The 17,732-nt window shown below is 43.3% G+C and overlaps 1 protein-coding gene across 1 annotated transcript in view; it reads left to right on the forward strand.

The window, feature by feature from the left end:
- Positions 1 to 17,732, forward strand: part of Fbn1 (fibrillin 1) — a 208,934-nt gene that overhangs the window by 167,667 nt on the left and 23,535 nt on the right. The window contains exons 43-52 of the mRNA XM_021156745.2: positions 343 to 468; positions 3,408 to 3,530; positions 6,874 to 6,999; positions 8,613 to 8,729; positions 10,093 to 10,221; positions 10,963 to 11,082; positions 13,579 to 13,704; positions 16,747 to 16,896; positions 17,267 to 17,332; positions 17,550 to 17,666. Of these exons, the coding sequence (XP_021012404.1) occupies positions 343 to 468; positions 3,408 to 3,530; positions 6,874 to 6,999; positions 8,613 to 8,729; positions 10,093 to 10,221; positions 10,963 to 11,082; positions 13,579 to 13,704; positions 16,747 to 16,896; positions 17,267 to 17,332; positions 17,550 to 17,666 (1,200 nt within the window). The remainder of the gene's footprint in view (positions 1 to 342; positions 469 to 3,407; positions 3,531 to 6,873; positions 7,000 to 8,612; positions 8,730 to 10,092; positions 10,222 to 10,962; positions 11,083 to 13,578; positions 13,705 to 16,746; positions 16,897 to 17,266; positions 17,333 to 17,549; positions 17,667 to 17,732) is intronic.

Raw genomic sequence — 17,732 nt, forward strand, 5'->3', positions numbered from 1 at the left:
TAGCCCATACTGTACATGCCTGCCCAATGGACATGGTCTGGCAAGCAAGTAGAGAGGCCATCCAGGAGAAGCAGGCAAGCCCAACCCTCTGGCCCTAGGAAACAGTCTATTACAACAGCCTTCCTCTGAGCAGACCATGTTTTCAGTCAGCTCGTATTCATCTGGTGTATATGTTGTTCTGTAGTGGTCCCTACCTTACTAATTGGATGTTTCGCAATAAAACTCAACCCAAAAGATATGGACTCCACATAGACACATGAGTGCCCATCTTTCTAACCCTGTCTCGGTCTGCATGGGATCATGGACCACACTGCCGCTCACAAGGGGCTTCTCTGTCTTTAGATATTGATGAATGCCGGGAGATCCCTGGGGTCTGTGAAAATGGAGTGTGCATCAACATGGTTGGCAGCTTCAGGTGTGAGTGTCCCGTGGGATTCTTCTATAACGACAAGTTACTGGTTTGTGAAGGTAAGTGTGACTGTACCCCATCTACAAATGAAGCAACTCGCAAGCTGCTTAACACCCTTGACAAATTCTGCCACAATTCTACGACACTGGAACCTCAGCTCAAGAGTCAGAACAGAAAAATACACTGTGGGAAAGCCTACTGGAGTTGACAAAAATATCATTTTAAACATTAACTGATTAAGAGAAGTACGTGGTAGAGACCCACGTGAGTTTTCTCTGTTTTCCTTTTCATGGATTCCCAGTGGGAAAGCCACACTGTTCATTCTAGAACCTCTTCCCCAACACAAGATATATATCAGATTCCCAGCTGATAGGGAAGACCTTTGAGGCTCTGGGTATATCAGATAGAGGGCTTTTGCTTCATCCTCTCCTAAACGAACACAAGAGGACAGTCATCTTTAACTAAATGTCAAAGTCGGTGTTCTCTTCCAGAGATTCTGCTTCTCCCCAATGGAAACAATGGTAAAACCAATATTCCAAATGCACGAGAGAATTCTAAATGGCAAGAACCAATTGATTTGATATGGGAAACATTGGCTTGCATACACATGGACTTCCAGTGGCCTCCCATTGCTGTGTGTGCAGCCTGTGAGGCCCAGTGTTTGCTGTGACACTCCACACTTTTCCTCTATGGGGAAGATAGCATCCTTTTACATTTTAGTGGAAGAGGCATTGCTGCACACTAAATACGGCATGTTCTCTAGAACAACTGGAGTCAGTTTCTGCTTACTGCTTGAGTGGTGGGCCTCTAGCCAAATTTTACACATTATAGAAAGGGCTGTCACCCCCTTGGAGCATGGGTTATGGCACACATGTCAATATTTTGACATTAACAAACCTTCTTTTTCTAAATTAGGGACTGTTTATGATCCACATGTAGAGTTATGTTCCATTAGTAACCACGTACTTGTTGGGCTCTCTTGCCAGCTTTCAACCACTGTGGCCAACTGGGCACGCACCACTTGCCTTGCTTGTTGTGTGGGTTGTGGGCAGGGGTGATAGCCAGTCCAAGACTCTTTAAAGAGATAGCCAGTTCAGACCACAGCCCAGCTGTGGGTTTCCAGGAACCATCAAGAATCGGTTCCTGCAGAAAAGGCACTGCTTCAGGAATAACAGGGAACAGCAGAGCTTAGTGTGCTAGAGGTGGCTGTCTTCCTTGTGACTATACTCTTTCCCTTCTGGTACATGTCACAGAATGCCTGCTACTTTTTTTTTTGTATTTTCTCTTCTATTTGTCAGCCCCTTGGATACCTACCCCAAAACCCCTTTGCTACTTATAGTTGCCAAAAATGCTGCCCTTGGCCAGGACACATAGGCAAGGCCACCCATGAGTACAAAGTCATCCCGGACCTTGCAGCATACATGGGACTGAAAGCCTGCTGGGCCAGGGCAAGGTGCCCTGCTGTCGGGGAAGACCCAGCAGGCTCCGCCCACTCTCTCTGCTCATAAAGGTGTTGAGAAACAGTCATACTCAGAGAACATTAAGAAGACTAAGTGCTCCGATTTTTGGTTTCCATTTCACAAGTTACTCCTCTTCAAGGTGAGTGTTTAAATACACTCAGCTGCTTCCCAACACATTCTTAGCTGTCAAAATAAACCAGAAAATGAAGGTTGACTTCATGCGTGGCTCAGCTATTCTGAAATTGGAGTGGATTCCAGGAATGTTTTGGGGGACTTCCATATTTATGCTTTCCACAAGCAAGTGCATGAGCAGATGTTAGTTTCTCATGTCACAGAAGTGCCTGCCTGTCACACCACTTGGCTTCTAATGTGGCATGGTTGGCTCTGTTTCTTTACAGTTTACAAGCAGGGCAGAACTAGTGGGTGAGTTGAGGCTGTGTCTTTCACCACACTGGCATGCTGCTCATGAGCCTACTGCACAGAAAGGTGTAGTCCACCCCGTCTCAGACAGACACTCCCGGTCCTGGAAGCTCCACCAGCTACGTTCAGGTTTTCCCACCACACAAGCACAGGCCTGATGTATTTCTGTTGTGGCTTTTCCTGGGGAACTCTGAACAAACATCTCTTCACTCCGGATAGGGCACTGACAGCAGACCAAGGATGCAGTTCTTCTGTAGTCTTGTTTAGTGGACCAGGAAGTCTACTGAGTTATGTATAGGAGTATAGGTGAGTGGTTCCATACAGGAGCATGGGTGGCCATAGGCAGCTATGTCACCGAAAGCCTACCGTACCCCAACATGGCAGACAGTTCATGAAAGCTGCTTCCTGAACAACTTGCAGGCAGCTTGGCTGGCCATTAGCCAGAATCTCCTCTTCCCAGGCACTGTTTGTGTCTTTCTACCTTGAGACTTTCTGAGTCTTCCAAGCTCTTCCCTTCCTGAGCCTTATGTGCCTCATCTCCTAGGGAATAGGATCCACCACTGGTATTGTACTTCCCAGTGATGGAACAAATTTATAGTGACAAATATATCTACTATGACTTTATAATGATGTATATCTACTATGAGTGTATCACAGTTTCTCTGCCTTAAAGCTTCTCTGGGTTTATCTACCTGCCCTTCCCCACCATCTCCAGACCCAATCTGAGCCCTGGAGATCATGAATCTCTTTACTGGTCCCATAGTTTTGCCTGTTCCAGAAATTCAGATATTGAAATCAGAACATTATAGAGTCTTTTCAGATGGCTTCTTTCGCATATTAATCCACATGTGGGTTTCTCCCATGTCTTCCTGTAGCTAGCCAGCTCACTAGAATATTGACCTATATTCTACCATCTTAATATACCACAGTGCATTTATGATGCATTCTCCTACTGAGGATTATTTTGGCTTCTTTCGAGGTCTTGCCACTGTGAATAAGTCTGGTATAAATACCCATTGCTGTCTTTTCAAATGATTGAGTCATTGTAAGAACATATGTATCGCCAACTCAATGCCAGACTCTATTTGTCCTTGAAATAAACTCTCTTCTGCTTGCAGATATCGACGAGTGTCAGAATGGCCCTGTGTGCCAGCGCAATGCGGAATGCATCAACACTGCAGGCAGCTACCGCTGTGACTGTAAGCCCGGCTATCGCCTTACCTCCACGGGTCAATGCAACGGTATGTAGCACCCACTCAGAGGCCATTGCTGTCACGATCCTGACTCTGCACTTTTTTACAAATTCTAAGGCTAAGGAATAGAAGTGAGGATGTAGGTTGAAAAACTGGATGTATTTAAAGAGGAAAAAATAGGAAAATTGTTAAAATAGCTAAATGCTTAGCTTTTTGCCTTCCTTATAAATGAAATATCCACAAAGCAAAAAAGAAGTCATTTACACAAATGAGTCTCTCTATCCCTACCCTACCCATTACCCACATATACAAGCCCACAGTTCTCTAATCGGTGTTCATGATGAGGAGGAGGAAGAAGAGGAGGAGGAGGAAGGGGAGGAAGAGGATCATTATTATTAGCTTCTGCATAATGTAGACAGGGAAGGTTTTCATCATATCTTCTATTGTGCTAGATGCCTTTACTTGAGTTGGAGCAGATCTTCCTGCATAAATGGATTTAAAAGATACACACACGCACACACACACACACACACACACACCACCCTTGTCTTCCCAAACATCTTACTGATGAGAATGACCCCCTGAAGACAGTAAATAAGCAAATCTTGACCGTCTCCTTACCTCTGTACTACCTACAGCAAGCAGAGGTTAGGAATGTCTGCTGTCCACTTTGTCAGGATGTGGTATAAAGAAGAGAGTACGTTGTCCACTCACATTGGCCATACATTTGGTCACTATCTAAGGGTTTCTCTAGCTAGTGGCATGAAAATAAAGTCCCTTGTGTTAGCGCTCAGAGGCAAAGTAATACTTTAGATGGGCCCTCACCTACACTTCAGTACAGTTACATTGTACATTTAAGAGTGTTGTTACCCTGCTCAGGGTTCACTTCCAAGTGAGTTTCCTGGGTTTTTGTTCACTTGTGAATGAAACAACACAAGAGGAACCGTGCTCAGGTTTGCCTCGGCTCTCTTGGCCAACTGTGATTAAGTGGTAGGAAATGTGCTGCCCTCTACAGGATATTTTCCATTGTTTAATGAAACCTTGGTAGGAAGAGGGTATAAGAACAAAACAGAAAAAAAAACAATCACTTTGCCAACCAAGATTTGTTTTGTTGAGTTTAAGGGAGCATGTGTGAGTATTTGGCATTCCATCAACAGAGCTGAGATTATCCCAAAGGTAAAGAACAGGTATAGAACAGGAAAAATGAGTCCCTGGCAGATACGAAGCACAATCTCCCCCGGTGACATTGGGCTTGAACGCCACTTCCCTGCATTTTACTTTCAAGTTTTATTTCTTTGGAGCTGGGTGAAAGGTGGCCAGTTAAAATAAAGACTGGATGGTCGCCCTGGGTGTGCCATTGTAGACCATTTGCTCTGGCCACTAAGTTGGGCCATTTATAGATCAGCAAAAGGCCATCAGCTACAACCTGCTACAGCTCAAGTCCTTCCGTGTTTTCTTATAGAATGTTAACCTAAGCTGCCTCTGGTACTGTCAGGGAAAGCCTGGTATTTTATCCTAGAAATCACTTTGTTCCCATCTCACTTTAGTTGCTGATTTTTGAGACAGGATCTTCCTCTTTAGCTCAGGCTGGCTCAAGTTCACACTCCCCCTGTCTTAGCTCCAGAGTGCTGAGATTACAGTTGGTGGCTATCATGCCAGGCTGCCATCCTACCTGAAAACTATTTTAAACCATTTTAAGCACTTATCTTATCCTGGTAGTTTTCAAACAGATTGCAAAGCATTCCTCTCTGCCTGTATTTAAAACAAAAATATCGTCCTATGAGATTTGAATTTAAATTCATACAAAACTCCAAACCACAGTGGTCCTAGCTCCACATTGCTGTTGATGGTGGTGCTCAAGTTGCCAGTCTGACCTCAGTAGCAAATACTATCCCTGTAGAAATGCCTTTCCCAGCTACATCCCCAGCCACTGTCTGATGATCTCCCCTCTCTCTGTATCTCTCTATTCCAAACCTCCCAGGAAACCTCAGACATGCTCTCCTGGGAACTAAAAACCTGTCTCTTAGACAGATGGTGACTGACCTTTCTCAAGGGAAGCTCCCTTTTATGATCATAAAAAAAAAAAATCCCTTTTCTTTGCCCACCCATTCTTCATTTTAAATATTTTCTCAAACGAGAATAGTGGTATTTGTTAACTGTTTTCTATGTAGACTAGACACAGTTTAGGGGCAGTGTAACCCCAACCCCTCCTACACTTGAAACTTATAAACAGTGTCTCAATTGATGGCTTCTGACTGGAGATAGCCATGATCTCTGCCACAGTTAGGCCATGTTGCTCTGAGGTAACAGTTCTGTAGACCCAGAAAATAAGCAGCCTGACTTTCCAACTAAACCAGGTGGAATGAAAACTGAAGGAATGAGGCAAAAGAGTAAGGCCAACTCTGAGCATCTATGCAATTACAGTAGTGTCCCACTGTGAGCATCTATGCAATTACAGTAGTGTCCCATTTCAGTATACGCATGATAGGTTTGACTTTACTATCAATTTTCCAAAGAAGCCCCGAAGTCTTTGCCCATGATCTTTGTTACCAAAACCTAGAGATATCAATTCCATGTGAAGCTGTTTAGGCGCTGTAGAAAGAACTTCTCCATATTCTGAGTTTTACTTTCTTCTTTCTTTTTTTTTTTCCACTGTTTTTTTTATTACATATTTTCCTCAATTACATTTCCAATGCTATCCCAAAAGTCCCCCATATCGCCCCCCACTTCCCTACCCTCCCATTCCCATTCTTTTGGCCCTGGCATTCCCCTATATTGGGGCATATAAAGTTTGCAAGTCCAATGGGCCTCTCTTTCCAGTGATGGCCGACTAGGCCATCTTTCGATACATATGCAGCTAGAGACAAGAGCTCCGGGGTACTGGTTAGTTCATCATGTTGTTCCAACTATAGGGTTGCAGATCCCTTTAGCTCCTTGGGTACTTTCTCTAGCTTCTCCATTGGGAGCCCTGTGATCCATCCAATAGCTGACTGTGAGCATCCACTCCTGTGTTTGCTAGGCCCCTGCATAGTCTCACAAGAGACAGCTATCTTTGGGTCCTTTCAGCAAAATCTTGCTAGTGTATGCAATGGTGTCAGCGTTTAGAAGCTGATTATGGGATGGATCTTCCTCTTTCAATAAACCTTTGGCAGAAGGAGCTGTCTCCTTTTGGTTCACCTGGTACTAATGCTCTGTGAGTAAGATCTGGCCAATTTCAAAGGAAAAACTAGAGAGAATGCCAGTGTCTACTTCACTACCTCAGTTTCGAGTTAGGATTATCTCTGAGAGCAATGCCTGGAGATAATTTGTTCAGTCGTTTTATGCTCTAAGTCTCCATCTAAGAAAACATGCAAATGTGCAGTGTCCCACCTAAGACACTTCTGGTTTACAGATCGAAACGAGTGCCAAGAAATCCCGAACATATGCAGTCATGGCCAGTGCATCGACACCGTGGGAAGCTTCTACTGCCTTTGTCACACTGGCTTCAAAACAAATGTGGATCAGACCATGTGCTTAGGTGAGTGTGTGTGCATCAGTCCATGGGTGAGTGTGTGTGCATCAGTCCATGGGTGAGTGTGTGTGCGTCAGTCCATGGGTGGGTGGGTGTGCATCGGTCCACGAGTGAAAGTGTGCACATCCAGTCCGGGGGTCAGAGTGTGCACATTGATCCACTTTTTGGTACTATTGGAGTGCTTCACAAACATCTAACTCTCCTTTCTTTCTGACTTAAGGTTGCATGCATTAGGCCTTTGAGGGTCTTTAAGCCCATGAATCAAACATATCAGAAGAACAGCGTACAGAGCCTGTTTAGAGCCCTTGCCTTTGGCTATAACTAGGTCCGCCCATGAACGATGCTTAATCTCCCCCTTAATCATCCTGGCTCATCCCAGGGTGGCTCGCCCTTCCTTGCATCGCCACAAGAGTCTGCCTCACTGTTTCTCAATCTCCCTCTCTTGGCTCTGGATGAGCATGACAGACTCGCTTGCCTTCCTAATTCTCAAGTGGCCTGAAGAGTGACAGTGACTCATTATTTGGATGTGATGCTCACTCCGCATTCAAGGCACTGGAGAGCTAGCAATAACTTTTCCATCTGAATCACAAATCATGTCCCAAACTTGAAAGAGGCAATCTTGACTTTGGCCACTACGTTTTGAGCTCCCCAGGTGTCTCTTTCCATTTGTTCTCTCCCCTTATCCTTGGCCCATCTGCTCTCCCTCTTCAAACCAATGGTACCAGTGTTCTCTTTTCTACTCCCCCATAATATAGCATGTAAGAAAGATGCTAACCCCTTTGGTAAAATGCAAAACTATGTAAGTTTCCAGAATAGGCATCATAATGCACCAAAGAGAAAAGTCAAACTCATGGACCAATAAATAAAAAGGCAAACAATGCCAGGGCTTCTGAGCCAAGCCAAGTTGAGTACCATCTTTTTTGTTTTGTTTTTGTTTTTTGTTTTTTGTTTTTTCGAGACAGGGTTTCTCTGTATAGCCCTGGAACTCACTTTGTAGACCAGGCTGGCCTCGAACCCAGAAATCCGCCTGCCCCTGCCTCCCAAGTGCTGGGATTAAAGGTGTGTGCCACGACTGCCTGGCTTGAGTACCATCTTATCCCTTGGATGTGTTCAGAAGGATAGCTGAGTTATCACTGGTGGGAGGAAGGAGCCGTGTCCCAGGTGGCAGCTTAGCTGGGGAGGGGAGCTCTGTTGCTGATTGCAGAGCAGATCTTTCTGACTCACGACCTTGGGGTAAAATGGAACATGAATCCTGTAAGCCAAAGTGTGCCAACATCCGCCAAGGGAAGGTCCAGATGCACACCGAAGTTTTTCCATTTTCAAGTGAAAATATTTGAGCAAAGTGGCAAGGGTGGAGAATTTGAGAAGCAAATAGAATAAAAGTCTTGTCCAGTCCTTGTGTCCTCGTCTCGCCTCCTCTCACACGCCAACTGAGGAAACTTGGGACTTCCAAGATGTAGGTCCTCACCTCAGCTTCCCCAGGCTGGTGACATCAGGCAGAACATTCCAGCCTCCTGGGAGAGTCTGTGCAGCCACAACTGCCCTTCAGCATCAGTGACCACATAACCACTTTCCTGTTTAGTCATTGTGTCTCCCTCTCTGGCCTTTCTTCCTCCTAGACATAAATGAGTGTGAGAGAGACGCCTGTGGGAACGGAACTTGCAGAAACACAATTGGCTCCTTCAACTGTCGCTGTAACCATGGCTTCATACTGTCTCACAACAATGACTGCATAGGTGAGTATCCAGGAGGTCACCATGTCACGCATCTGCATCATGGCCGGCATCCAATCTTCTGCCTAACAGTTGGTCACGTGACTATCAAGTACACCATGTTGATTAAAAGCCAACTTTTAATCAACTTTTAATCATGTTGATTAAAAGCCAACTTTTGTAACTGTTACCTTTATTGATCTGTGTACCAGCAGCTATGATTTCTATATCTATTTTAAGTTAAATAAATTTCAAGATAGGTTAAAATATACAAAAGCAAGTCTTTGTAAATTGTACAATCCAGAAGGAGTATGGAAGCCTTGCTTAGATCTTTCTCTATACCCACCCTTCAAATAAACAATTTATTAAGTGTATAGCAGCCCCCTTATAAGACATGATAGGCATTTTCTCTCAGGTGCAGACTCTAGATTAGCTTTATGTATGTACTATATAAAACATACATACATGTGACATGAAGCAAAAGGAAGAATGTTTGGGATGAAGAAGGGACCACTGGGAGGGTAGGATACTAGGAATGTGAATGTGAGCAAGATGCAAGGGTGTATGCATGAAAACCAGTTACTTTAAACTAAGAAATTATATAGAGAAGGAATCCTAAGAAGTAATAATGAATCAAATACCACGTAGAGTTAGAAGCTAATTTTAAATACTTCTAGTTGCAATACTATAGTATGACTTCATCTGAATTATGTATCCAGTAAATCAGTTTTATCTTTTAAAATTCAAATCTAGTTGGGCAGTGGTGGCGCATGCCTTTAATCCCAGCACTTGGGAGGCAGAGGCAGGCGGATTTCTGAGTTCGGGGCCAGCCTGGTCTACAGAGTGAGTTCCAGGACAGCCAGGGCTACACAGAGAAACCCTGTCTCGAAAAACGAAAAACAACAACAACAAAATCAAATCTAAAATTAAGAGACCAGAAAGATGGGGGTGAAGAAGCATTGAGATGGTAGAGGGATGTATTAGCAATAAAAGCAAACGGAGGTCTTGGGGTGAACAGAGACTACAGGGAGCCAGGGGGTAGAGCAGAAAATCTACATAAAATCAATTTTGTTTGAAAATTCCATGATGAAACTTAATCCTGTGTGTACTAATTAAATTTTTTGAATAATAAATGCAAAAAGGCAAAAAATATTCAAAGTCTAAGCAAAACTGCTACAAATTTATCATGCAAATTACCAGCGTTAATATGATAATGTAATCTTTTCATTATATTTGGATGGGTGCCTCCAGCTGGGTCTGTGGCTGAAACCAGACCTTCATTGCAGTTTCTTGTATTTGGCCGAGGCCACAAAGGCCACCGAAGATCAGAAGGATGGCAGGGAGTTTGACATTTTCTTTGGACCATAACGGAGATGTTGTTTTTCAGATGTTGATGAGTGTGCGACTGGAAACGGGAACCTTTGCAGAAATGGCCAGTGTGTCAATACGGTGGGCTCCTTCCAGTGCAGATGCAATGAAGGCTACGAGGTGGCTCCCGATGGCAGGACCTGTGTGGGTGAGTGAGGCGCTCAGAAAGACCCCAAGAGCTTGAGAGGGACGGGCCAATCCTAAGGGGTCTGCCGTAACTCGTGCAAGTTAGCTTAGGGGTGTGTGTGTGTGTGTGTGTAGCGCAAAAATAGATATAAAAGTCATGAATTCAAGAGGGGTGTTGGGGAGACATGGGGAGGAGTTGGAGGGAGGACGGTGAAATGTATGCAAACTCAGTGTACTTATGAAAGTCCTCAAATTAAAGAGAAAGGAAGGAAAACGGGCCCTGAGAAAATGTCCCCAGAGGCCTAGCACAGAATCACACAGAATGCATTCTAACCTCACTGTTATTTTTTTTTAATGTATACAGATAGTCATTTTCCTTCTTAGTTTAAAAATTAGGTTGTACTCATAGAAAACATTTTAACTGTTAAATGTTAAGCTTATTAGCTCTGATTTATTATATTTTGCTCAAAACACCCCTCCAAAGGTGACTTTGTTTAATCTTTTAAGTGTCTTTAGAACCCCTGTCCTGCGGAACACTTTTCTTGGAATACTCTATTATGGCAGGTAGACTAAGATGTGGCTGCATTGCGTCCTTTGGGAAGCTTTTACAGTAATGCCTTTGCTTTCCTCTTTGGAAGACTTGTGGCTTTTAGCGAGCTCTGTGGGCTTCTATGGTTTGATTCCAGTGCCTTTGATTGAGTTTGCACTGCTTGATGACAACCATGCCAACAGGGACCTCTCTCTCATTTCCTTGTCCCTGCAGATATCAACGAGTGTGTTCTGGATCCTGGGAAATGCGCACCTGGAACCTGTCAGAACTTGGATGGCTCCTACAGATGCATTTGCCCACCTGGGTATAGTCTACAGAATGACAAGTGTGAAGGTGAGGGCTGCTGGTGGGGCTGAGCATTGATTAGAAGCTCTGAAATCAGACATTTTTTATTTGTTTGTTTGTTTGTTTACAATTAACTCACAGAATATGGCTTATGACTTCACACTCTGTCAGGGCAGGAAGAGCCAGTCACTGTCCTGGTCACTGGGAACTTTGGTTTTCTCTGTGCACAGACTGCTCTGGTGGCCCTAACTCTTTCCATGGCACTCTGATTCAGCACAATTTCCGGTCCCACTGATGGTCTTCCTGAACTACATGGTTTTAAATGACCATTGTTGACAGCTAAAAACAGCTCCTGTGTCCACTTAAGGTCTTTAAGTGCCCACGTTCAAGGTTGGGTGAAAGGGGTTATATAGCTTGTCTATGGTGTCCTCAGCAATAGAGAGGTAGAAATATGTTTTGAGTTATAGAGCATTCCATTCCTTTGATCTCAGCACAGGTTCCTTTTCTATTTCTATGTGAAGAATAGCCGTTGTAAGGGCTTCGTAAATAATTAGAGTAAGTGGATTCCAAGAAGTCACATAGTTCACACTGCTATCTTTAAACAGGTCTTTCAGTCATCACATTGGACTTGAGTTTTCTCTACTTTTTATTACATGATTACCACAGAAGTTCCCCCAAATAAATAGAATCAAAATACTAAGAAATAAAAATAACTCCACAGATGATCAATAAAATGTGCCCATTCTGTAATATCTGTACCTGTTATTTAGAACATGGCACCTACAGGCTAAATTTTAATATAAGAAAAAGAAGTGGGGGCTGAGAGATGGCTCGGTTGGCCTGAGTGTAGGAACCTGAGTTGAGATCTCTAGCGCCCACATCAGCACCAGGTGAGTTTGGTAGCCCTCCTATAACCCCAGCATTTGGGAGGTAGAGACAGGAGATCCTTGGAACAAGCTAGCAAGCTAGACTAGCCAAACCAGCATGCTTTAAGTTCAACTGAGAGAACCTGTCTCAATAAATAAGATGGAAAATAATCTAGGAAGCCATCCAATGTTAACCTCTGGCCTTGATACACACACATATGCTCACACTTACAAACACACACACACACACACACACTCACACACACCATATGCACATACACCTGCAAATATATGTATATAATAACAAAAGGTTGATAATAACAATAAAAGCAGTCTCCAAAAGGAAATATTTGAGCATTAAAGGAAAGGTGAGATATAATGGTGGAAGGAGTCTAAGAATGAAAATAATTCAATGAAGAGAAGTTCAAACTCATTGATAAACCCCCAAAAAAGGCAACTAAAAAATACACTACAAATACACTACAAGTTCACAGGTGAGGAGGCTGAGTTTGCATTGTTTGAGAAAATAACCACTTTGATTGCTTATTTCTAGATTATCTGTTGCATGATAGTACAACGGTAAGGCAAGATACTGGAGTTGGTTTCTTGTCTTCCCCTTAAGTGGGAACAAAGTCATTTAAATGTACTTTGTAGGCAGAGCTACACAAATGTGAAGCAAAAGAGTTACATGACCCAGGAGGCAGTTAGTATATAACTTTGAAAATTTTAACAAAGACAATACAGCCCAGATTTAAGACTATAGAGACCTTTCTTCACTATAAATTTCAGCTGAAAGTCACAGGAAATGAGTGAGTTTGTTACAGTTGAGTGGCTGTTTTTCACAAAAGTAGAATGATCATGTTTTATTCCCTAAACAGATAATTTGGAAAGAGAAAGTGAATACTTAATTATACAGTCAGGCCAACGTCCACGAGCTGGGAATCTCTAGGGAAAACCGTTATGGCACAACACATTGGTTAACCAAACTAGTCTGAATTCTCAGTAGGTCAGTCCTTACAGGCAATATGATATATTGATGTTCTGAAGACAGCAGGTCTTAAATCACATGTATCCAGTTCCTATTAGCTCTGTGATGAAAGTGAAGCCCTGGTCTATACAAGAAAGGGATTTTTCATATCTTCAGAAATACTGACTTGAAGATCAGAATCATCTTCTGGGATGGGATTGTGCTTAGTAACACCTTTAAGGCTGCCGCAATAAGGTATTGGGAATGCTACTGCATGGGCTGCTGGGAAGGCTCCATCAGCCAGTGCAGGGAGATCACCTTTCATTGAGGTCAGCATTGGACTCAGGTTGTGCAATGGTGAGGTGCGGTGCTGGAGTTCTGGCCTCTCTCCCAGTTCAGTGTGGTGTGGAGGTCATACAGCTTCTCTGATTGACCCTGTACCTTCTCAAGTAAGGAGCTCATTTCTGTGACTGCCCTGCCCCTCCATGTGTGAGTGGTTCATCATTATAACTCTTAGGAGGCTCTAAGAGATTCCATTTTTACATTGAGACTTGTTAAAAGTCACTTTTAAAACTTCAAAATTCTATCACAGGCAGTCGCTTCCCTGTTGCAAAGGCACTCAAACAACTCCCCACTGAAGCTGTATGTCTCGGTGCAGTGACCGATGCTGTCTGGATGACATTCTGACTCTGATGTGTATAATTCTTTCAGATATTGATGAGTGTGTTGAAGAGCCAGAAATCTGTGCCTTGGGGACCTGCAGCAACACTGAGGGTAGCTTCAAATGTCTGTGTCCCGAAGGATTCTCCCTGTCCTCCACTGGAAGAAGGTGCCAAGGTAAATGCCTCTGAAATCTTTGGACTTTCATGATTCTGTGTTTATTTGTTATGGTCTTATGTTTTAAACATGGCGAAGCTCTGAGTCTTTGTGAACGGGAAGATGTTTCATTCACCCACAGGTCTAATGATTACCATATGCCCTAAGGTTCATTTTTACTTTTGAAGTTAAAAACTCATCCATCAAGTTTCAGTTGCTTATACAACTTTCTTGGCACTTACATCTCCATCCCTCTGACAAGCACAGATGCTGAGAGGCTCCTGGGGGGCGGGCATCCCAAGAGTCACTGATACTGCAGAACCTGGAGCAGACCAGATATAGGTTCATTCCTGCCTTAGAAGCTGCTGCTTAAATGCATGTGGGTGCAAACCAAAGTCTTCAGACAGAGAAAATGCAAACTGATAATCTGCCCCCCACTTTTACCGTACATATCCTTTGGAGAAACCGAATACCTGTCAATGGTGAAAATATTCAAGGGCTTGCCAGGTTAACTTTAAAAAAAAAAACGTTAAAAGACTCAGAAGGTAAGCACAAAACAATGTTTGGATAAAACCCAGAAACATGTTTAGACATTCCCAAGCGGTGCAATTGTTATTTGGCTATACTTATACAAGCGAGTTTAATGAATTACAGGGTGGGGAAGGCCCATAAGTATTTAGTTTAGGATTTCTGTCCGTGTCTATTTGTTGCTTTGTGCTTTTAGTTGTTTGTTTACATTGTGTGTGTGTGATTTGCTTCATATTACCAAATAATAGGTGTAGAAATCAATTTAAGATTCTAAAATATGGCTTTGGAATCTAGGCCTGCCAAGTTTTAGACCAGAGAAGCCATTATGGGTATAGAAATCCAGTTTGCTCACCCAAACCACACCAATATCCACCCAAGCAACTGCATGACACAGTTCTATTGTCTGAGTCTCCTGTGAACTCTTGTTACTATTATTCTTCTGTCTGGTTATGGTTTTATTTTATCAGTTGATCAGTGCAGAAGTATGAAGGGAAAGGTTGCAAATTCTCTGGTTGGTTTGATCTTGTAGGGACTATCAGATGACCACAAGGGTTTCAGGGTAGTGATTGAGGCACAGCTGGCTTCAAGTAGCTAATCTGACTGTGTGCTCCAGGCCAGCCCCATAGAGCCTGACTTCATTTGTGTCTTTGGCTTGCTTGGCCTGCATTGGGAAAGAAAGCAGTGAGAAGCCAGGTGCGAATCTGTCCATGTGGCAAGCCAGAGGAAACTCCAAGGCTATTAATTCAATTTGCACAGGCCTGTCACAGGGCAAGCTGACATTGCAGGAAGAAGCAGCCCAGCTGTGAGAACCCTGCCACATCCCTCAGCCAGAGCTGAGGAATGCAAGCAGAGAAAATGACTGTCAGAGTTCCAGAGAAGTTTCAGAAGTCAGGAAGGGCTGTTCGCAGATGAACTGGTGAGCAGGCGTTCTAGTGAACACTGGCTGAGGTGAGCACTGAGCTATGTGAGCACTGTGCTGTTTCACATGACTGAAAGCAAATCTCCTATTGAGTGCAGGTTCTGCTGGCACCTGAAATTTTGAGACAGAGATTTTTCTTATCGGGTGTCAAATTGAGTCAGGCGTCTATTGGGTATAAAGTGAGGAAGTTACCGGAAGCACTGATATGGGGTTTTGAAGCACCAGATGCCTCTGGGACTTTATGCATTTGAGTCTCAGTCTGAATCGAAGATATTTATTTTCTTTTGGTGTAGAGAGTAGAGTGGGGAAGATTGAACATTGAACTGGATCAAGAGTAAGGTCAGCGGTTTAAGGATGGCTGTGGGAATAAGTGGTAAAAAAAAAAAAAAAAACTCTGTTTATGCAAAACAATGGATGGGACAAAGAACTTGAAGAATAAAGCAAATGAAAAAAGACGTCACCCAAGACATGAGAATTACTTAAGTCTTGGCATTTCTCCACAGAGTAAATATTTGGGTGGCAAGCACTGCTGTGGGAGTGTGCTTTCTGGACTGGAAAACTGAGAGTAGAGAATGCAGAAGTCAGAGGTAGTCAGAACCCAGGAAGGAGGAAGGGTACAAAGCAGAAGCAGAATCAAGTCCTCAGCTCTGCAGAGCTTAGCCACAGTGTAATGAAGGAGACGTTATGCGTGGCTCTGGAAGTCAGGTTTGAAAAAACACATTTTAGACCCTACATTAGCTCACTTCTCAGAGTCACCCAGTCTGCTCCGTAAGGATGGGAACAGTTGGCTTTCAAAATTATGTCAAGCAACACTGGAGCATTTTATTATAAGAGAGATATCACCTTTTCCTTGGAGTTACCAGAGCAATAATGAATATAAAGAAATACATATGTTCTTTGAAAGAAAGGTTATTCTGCTTGCACCCATCCATAGCCCTGCCTTCTGTCTTCTTTTTGCATCCTCTTTCTATTGCACTGAACAGACTTGTTGGAAACTTAATTTGCTGTCGCTGTGTGTGCATGAATATAATGTCTGCAGAAAATCCCACTTGAAGTTTGTCCCCACAATTCCATGAATAGCTACTTTAGTGAATGCCCCTGGTGGCTCAGTTGACTAGTCCATACACTTACAACTCCTTCATTTGTCCTATGTAGTGGTGTGGGGTTGTCTTTGGTCCCAGAGTATATAGGGCACAGAATGATGGTATGTCTTAGAACCAGGAGGCTCTCCTGTCTTAGTCTGCTTGCTGAAAGTTGTACAAAACCCACACAAGAGAAGCCATCGTGCAGGCGTTTCTTCCTGAATGACTCTATCTGGGGATGTTCCAGTCCTGGCATTGTTAATGGAAGTCTATTAATGCTGGGAAGTTTGGAGTTTACTATTCCTATCAGGTTTCTTTGAAGTAACAGGTAAACTGAAGGAAAAAGATAAAGCAACATGAGTCTGTTCCTCCTATCTTGCCAGCTGTCTGTGACTTCAGCAGTCTCAGCTCTTTCATGCTTCCAATCGCATTTGGAATATTGCTCTAGTTAATGAGGGAATGCATTGATCTACTATCATACAATGAGGATTCAGTAGGAAAGCGACTAGAATGTTCTGTGGATTTATGTTGTAGATTTGCGAATGAGCTACTGCTATGCGAAGTTTGAAGGTGGGAAGTGTTCATCACCCAAATCCAGAAACCATTCCAAGCAGGAGTGCTGCTGTGCTTTGAAGGGAGAAGGCTGGGGAGATCCTTGCGAGTTGTGCCCCACTGAGCCAGATGGTAAGTCTAACATCTCTGTTTCTCATTGCATGATCTCATGTACATATGACCATGGAATCATGAACCGTGTAAGCCTTACACACTCAGTAGGGAAATCAAATTCTAAGTGTAACTTGAATGCCATTTAAACATATTTTACCAGAGGAACATGGTAGTTATTTTCTCTTTTAATAATGTTGTAAATCAGAGTCATCCAAAGAACAGGCACATCATTGAGAATCTTGGTGATGTCTCCTTGCTTCTGGGCATCTTGTTAGTGTCTCTCACTGTGTGCAGCATGTGGCCACAGCCACACAGTGGATGGGGGCGTGGGAAGGCTGTCATTGTCTCTGGTCTGCCCACTAATGAGTATATCTCTCCACCACCACAGAGGCTTTCCGCCAGATCTGCCCCTTTGGAAGTGGGATCATTGTGGGCCCTGATGACTCAGCAGTTGGTGAGTGCCCAGCTAGGTCTTCCCTGCCTCTTTGTCCTTCCTCTGGGTCTTATTTCTCCTTATCTACCTGGGAGAAATCATCTCTTCTATTTGATGTCTCATCATTTGGATGATAGTTGTATTGTGATATTAGATATTCACTTACTGAAAACTGACATGACAATAGTTTAAGAAAAATACCTTGGTTTTTTTATTGTTTTTTCTTTCTTCACTTAAGATATGGACGAATGCAAAGAACCTGATGTCTGTAAACATGGGCAGTGCATTAACACAGACGGCTCCTATCGATGCGAGTGTCCTTTTGGTTATATTCTGGAAGGGAATGAGTGTGTGGGTGAGTAGCGATTCTGTCCCTTCCTTTGAAATTGTTTTAGGCAAAAATTGACCGATTTGGCTTTTA

Source organism: Mus caroli, unplaced genomic scaffold (assembly GCF_978045245.1).
Source record: "Mus caroli unplaced genomic scaffold, Mus_caroli_1 scaffold_2, whole genome shotgun sequence".
NCBI lineage: Eukaryota > Metazoa > Chordata > Mammalia > Rodentia > Muridae > Mus > Mus caroli.